At 61.8% G+C, this 5,829-nt stretch overlaps 1 protein-coding gene across 1 annotated transcript; it reads left to right on the top strand.

Annotated features, from left to right (window-relative positions):
* Positions 1–3,123: 3,123 nt before the first annotated feature.
* On the top strand, positions 3,124–5,359 carry LOC134162773 (FACT complex subunit SPT16-like). The gene is made up of 3 exons (XM_062617003.1): positions 3,124–3,254; positions 4,280–4,357; positions 5,227–5,359. Exons 1-3 carry the CDS (start codon positions 3,161–3,163, stop codon positions 5,349–5,351), a joined length of 297 nt encoding a protein of 98 aa, XP_062472987.1. The 5' UTR covers positions 3,124–3,160; the 3' UTR covers positions 5,352–5,359.
* The last annotated feature ends 470 nt before the right edge of the window (positions 5,360–5,829 follow it).

Genomic DNA, 5,829 nt, shown 5'->3' with positions numbered 1-5,829 from the left:
CACACCTCATAGAGACTCATAGAGACCCATAGAGACACATAGGGACACATAGGGAGCCATAGAGACCCATAGAGACCCCATAGAGACCCATAGAGATCCATAGAGACCCCATAGAGACACATAGGGACACATAGAGACCCATAGAGACACATAGAGACCCATAGGGACCCACACACACCCCATAGGGACCCATAGAGAACAATAGGGACCCCATAGAGACCCCATAGGGACACATAGAGACCCCACACACACCCCATAGGGACCCATAGACACCCCATAGAGACACATAGGGACCCATAGAGACCCATAGAGACCCCATAGGGACCCATAGAGAACAATAGGGACCCATAGAGATCCATAGAGACCCATAGGGACCCCATAGAGACCCATAGAGACACATAGGGACCCATAGAGACCCCATAGGGACACATAGAGACCCATAGAGACCCATAGAGATCCATAGACACCCCATAGACACCCATAGAGAGCCATAGAGAGCCATAGAGACCCATAGGGACACATAGGGACCCATAGGAACCCATAGGGACCCATAGAGACCCATAGGGACCCCATAGAGACCCCATAGGGACCCCATAGGAACCCCATTGACACCCCATAGGGACCCCATAGCCCCATCGAGAGCCCAGAGACACCCCATAGAGACCCCATAGGGACCCCATAGAGACCCCATAGAGACCCCAGAGACACCCCATGGCTGACCCATAGATACACACCCCAGAGACACCCCCACTGCTCCCCCACTGCCCCCCCATTGCTGCCCCATTGCCCCCCCATTGCTGCCCCATTGCCGCCCCATTGCTGCCCCATTGCTGCCCCATTGCCGCCCCATTGCTGCCCCATTGCCGCCCCATTGCTGCCCCATTGCCACCCCACTGCCACCCCATTGCTGCCCCATTGCTGCCCCATTGCCACCCCACTGCTGCCCCATTGCCACCCCATTGCTCCCCTATTGCTGCCCCATTGCTGCCCCATTGCTGCCCCATTGTTCCCCCATTGCCGCCCCATTGCCACCCCATGGCTGCCCCATTGCCACCCCATTGCTGCCCCATTGCCACCCCATTGCCGCCCCATTGCCGCCCCCCCATTGCCCCCCATTGCCCCCCCATTGCCGCCCCATTGCTGCCCCACTGCCCCCCCATTGCCGCCCCATTGCCGCCCCATTGCTGCCCCATTGCTCCCCCATTGCTGCCCCATTGCTCCCCCATTGCCCCCCCATTGCTGCCCCATTGCTGCCCCACATCCGCCCCATTGCTGCCCCATTGCTGCCCCATTGCTGCCCCACATCCGCCCCATTGCTCCCCATTGCTCCCCATTGCTGCCCCATTGCTCCCCCATTGCTGCCCCCATTGCTGCCCCATTGCCCCCCCATTGCCGCCCCATTGCTCGCCCCATTGCTGCCCCATTGCTGCCCCATTGCTGCCCCATTGCCGCCCCATTGCTCCCCCATTCCCGCCGCCTTGATCCCCCATTGCTCCCCCATTGCCGCCCCCTTGCTTCCCCATTGCCGCCCCATTGCCGCCCCATTGCTGCCCCACTGCTCCCCCATTGCCGCCCCATTGCTGCCCCATTGCTCACCCCCACCCCATGCCACCCCATTGCGCCCCCATTGCCGCCCCATTGCTGCCCCATTGCTGCCCCATTGCTGCCCCATTGCCGCCCCATTGCTGCCCCATTGCTGCCCCATTGCTGCCCCATTGCCCCCCCATTGCTGCCCCATTGCTGCCCCATTGCCGCCCCATTGCCGCCCCATTGCTGCCCCAGTGCTGCCCCAGTGCCCCCCATTGCCCCCCCATTGCTGCCCCATTGCTGCCCCATTGCTGCCCCATTGCTGACCCATTGCTGCCCCATTGCCGCCCCATTGCTGCCCCATTGCTGCCCCATTGCTCCCCCCATTGCCGCCCCATTGCCCCCCATTGCTGCCCCATTGCCATTGCTGCCCCATTGCTGCCCCATTGCTGCCCCATTGCTGCCCCACTGCCCCCCCATTGCTCCCCCATTGCTGCCCCACTGCCCCCCCATTGCTCCCCCATTGCCGCCCCATTGCTGCCCCATTGCCACCCCATTGCTCCCCCATTGCTGCCCCATTGCCCCCCCATTGCCGCCCCATTGCTGCCCCATTGCTCCCCCATTGCTGCCCCATTGCCGCCCCATTGCTGCCCCATTGCTGCCCCATTGCTGCCCCATTGCCGCCCCATTGCCGCCCCATTGCTGCCCCATTGCTGCCCCATTGCCGCCCCATTGCTCCCCCATTGCCCCCCATTGCTGCCCCATTGCTGCCCCATTGCTGCCCCATTGCTGCCCCATTGCTGCCCCATTGCTGCCCCCATTGCTGCCCCATTGCTGCCCCATTGCTGCCCCCTTGCTGCCCCATTGCTGCCCCATTGCTGCCCCATTGCTGCCCCATTGCTGCCCCATTGCCACCCCATTGCTGCCCCATTGCTGCCCCATTGCTGCCCCATTGCTGCCCCATTGCCGCCCCATTGCTGCCCCCTTGCTGCCCCATTGCCCCCCCATTGCTGCCCCATTGCCCCCCCATTGCTGCCCCATTGCTGCCCCATTGCTGCCCCATTGCTCCCCATTGCTGCCCATTGCTGCCCCATTGCTGCCCCATTGCTGCCCCATTGCTGCCCCATTGCTGCCCCATTGCCACCCCATTGCCGCCCCATTGCTGCCCCATTGCTGCCCCATTGCTGCCCCATTGCCGCCCCATTGCCGCCCCATTGCTGCCCCATTGCCGCCCCATTGCTGCCCCACTGCTCCCCCATTGCCGCCCCATTGCTGCCCCATAGCCGCCCCATTGCTGCCCCATTGCTGCCCCATTGCTTCCCCGTCTGCCCCATTGCTGCCCCATTGCCCCATTGCTGCCCCATTGCTGCCCCATTGCCGCCCCATTGCCGCCCCATTGCTGCCCCATTGCCGCCCCATTGCTGCCCCATTGCCGCCCCATTGCTGCCCCATTGCTCCCCCACTGCCGCCCCACTGCCGCCCCATTGCCGCCCCATTGCTGCCCCATTGCCGCCCCATTGCCGCCCCATTGCCGCCCCATTGCCGCCCCATTGCTGCCCCATTGCCGCCCCATTGCTGCCCCACGGCCGCCCCCCAGGGCAGCGACGCCGACGTGGGCGAATCGGAGTCGGAGATGGAGGACGAGACCTTCAACCCCTCCGAGGAGGACTACGAGGAGGAGGAGGAGGACAGCGACGAAGACTACTCCTCCGAGGCCGAGGAGTCAGGTACCGGGCGCTATGGGGCGCTATGGGGTGTCTATGGGGTGTCTATGGGGGTCTATGGGGGTCTATGGGGGGTCTATGGGGGGTCTATGGGGGTCTATGGGGGTCTATGGGGGTCTATGGGGGTCTATGGGGGGGGTCTATGGGGTGTCTATGGGGGTCTATGGGGTGTCTATGGGGGTCTATGGGGGGGATATGGGGGTCTATGGGGGGGGATATGGGGGTCTATGGGGTGTCTATGGGGTGTCTATGGGGGTCTATGGGGGTCTATGGGGGTCTATGGGGTGCTATGGGGGTCTATGGGGTGTCTATGGGGGTCTATGGGGGTCTATGGGGTGTCTATGGGGGTCTATGGGGGTCTATGGGGGTCTATGGGGGTCTATGGGGTGTCTATGGGGGTCTATGGGGGGTTTATGGGGGTCTATGGGGGGTCTATGGGTGTCTATGGGGTGTCTATGGGGGGTCTATGGGGTGTCTATGGGGTGTCTATGGGGGTCTATGGGGGGTCTATGGGGGGGATATGGGGGTCTATGGGGTGTCTATGGGGGTCTATGGGGGGTCTGTGGGGGTCTGTGGGGGTCTATGGGGGTCTGTGGGGGGTCTATGGGGGTCTATGGGGTGTCTATGGGGGTCTATGGGGTGTCTATGGGGGTCTGTGGGGGTCTATGGGGTTTCTGTGGGGGGTCTATGGGGCTCTACGGGGCGCTATGGGGTCTCTGGGGGGCTCTATGGGTCTGTATCGGGTCTATATGGGGTCTCTATGTGGTATCTGTGGGTGTCTATGGGGCTCTATGTGTCTCTATGGGTCTCTATGGGTCTCTATGAGTCTCTATGGGTCTCTATGGGTCTCTATGGGGTCTCTATGGGTCTCTATGGGTCTCTATGGGTCTCTATGTGTCTCTATGGGTCTCTATGTGTCTCTATGGGTCTCTATGTGTCTCTATGGGTCTCTATGGGTCTCTATGGGTCCCTATGGGTCCCTATGGGTCCCCATGGGTCCCCAGCCCCCTTTCTGCCCCCCATCCCAGAGTATTCCAAGGAGTCCTTGGGCAGCGAAGAGGAGAGCGGCAAAGACTGGGATGAGCTGGAAGAGGAGGCCCGCAAAGGTGGGGCCCATAGGGGGCAATGGGGGGCTATGGGGGGCTATGGGGCCAATGGGAGTCAATGGGAGTCAATGGGAGTCAATGGGGGGCAGTGGGAGTCAATGGGGCCCATAGGGGGCAATGGGGGGTGATGGGGGGTCAATGGGGGGTGATGGGGGGCAATGGGGGTAATGGGGGTTGATAGGGGTCAATGGGAGTCAATGGGGACCCATTGGGGTCAATGGGGGGCCATTGGAGGCAATGGGGGGCAGTGGGGTCAATGGGGGGCAATGGGGGTCAATGGGGCCCATAGGGGGCAATGGGAGTCAATGGGGACCCATTGGGGTCAGTGGGGGCAATGGGGGGCAATGGGAGTCATGGGGGGCAATGGGGGCAATGGGGGGCAATGGGGGGCAATGGGAGTCAATGGGGGGCAATGGGGGGCCATTGGGGTCAATGGGGCCCATAGGGGGCAATGGGGGGTGATGGGGGGCAATGGGAGTCAATGGGGGTCAATGGGAGTCAATGGGGGTCAATGGGGACCCATTGGGGTCAATGGGGGGCAATGGGAGTCAATGGGGGTCAATGGGGGGATGGGGGTCAATGGGGATCAATGGGGGGGATTGGGGTCAATGGGGGGCAATGGGGGTCAATGGGGCCATTGGAGTCAATGGGGCCCATAGGGCGCAATGGGGCCCATAGGGGGTCAGTGGGGACCCATTGGGGTCAATGAGACCCCATTGATGCCCCATTGCGCCCCATTGCCCCCATTGCCCCCCATTGCCCCCCATTGACCCCCATTGACCCCCATTGACCCCCATTGCCCCCCATTGCCCCCCATTGACCCCCATTGCCCCCCATCGCCCCCCACTGACCCCCCTGCCCCACTGCAGCCGACCGCGAGAGCCAGTACGAGGAAGAGGAGGAGCGCGGGCGCGGGCGCAAGAGGAAGGCACCGGGGGGGCGCCGCGGGAGCCACCGCCCCCCACCGGGGCCCCCCAAGAAGAAGAGGAAGTGAAGGAGCCCCCCCCACAACTTGGGGGTCAACGGGGGCCCATTGGGCTCAATGGGGACCCATTGGGCTCCGTTGGGGTCCATTGGGCTCAATGGGGTCCCATTGGGGTCAATGGGAGGGGGAAAAGTGTGGGGGGGGGGGAATTGGGGGGAAGGGGGGGAGAGGGGTCCTCTCCTCAAAATTTGGGAGATTTCCGTGAAATTTGGGGCGTTGCCCGTGAAATTTGGGGGAATTTCCGCAAAATTCTGAGATTTTTGTGAAAATTTCGAGGGTTTTCTGAAATTTTGAGGGTTTTCCTGTGAGATTTTGGAGGGTTTGCCTCAAAATGTTGAGATTTCATTGAAATTTGGGGTGTTTCCCGTGAAATTTCGGGGGTTTTCCGCAAAATTCTGAGATTTTTGTGAAAATTTTGAGGGTTTTTGAAATTTTGGAGGGTTTTCCTCAAAATTTTGAGATTTCATTGAAATTTGGGGCGATGCCC

Source organism: Pezoporus occidentalis, unplaced genomic scaffold (assembly GCF_034315485.1).
Source record: "Pezoporus occidentalis ecotype Australia unplaced genomic scaffold, CSIRO_AGI_Poc_V1 ctg1031, whole genome shotgun sequence".
NCBI classification, from domain to species: domain Eukaryota; kingdom Metazoa; phylum Chordata; class Aves; order Psittaciformes; family Psittacidae; genus Pezoporus; species Pezoporus occidentalis.
This window is presented reverse-complemented; position numbering and strand designations above follow the sequence as displayed.

Excerpts from the sequence above, each read along its gene's own strand:
- LOC134162773 (XM_062617003.1), top strand. The coding sequence starts at position 3,161 with ATGGAGGACGAGACCTTCAACCCCTCCGAGGAGGACTACGAGGAGGAG. Across the intron at positions 3,255-4,279 it reads CTCCGAGGCCGAGGAGTCAG|AGTATTCCAAGGAGTCCTTG; the intron begins GTACCGGGCGCT and ends CCCCCATCCCAG. Across the intron at positions 4,358-5,226 it reads GGAAGAGGAGGCCCGCAAAG|CCGACCGCGAGAGCCAGTAC; the intron begins GTGGGGCCCATA and ends GCCCCACTGCAG.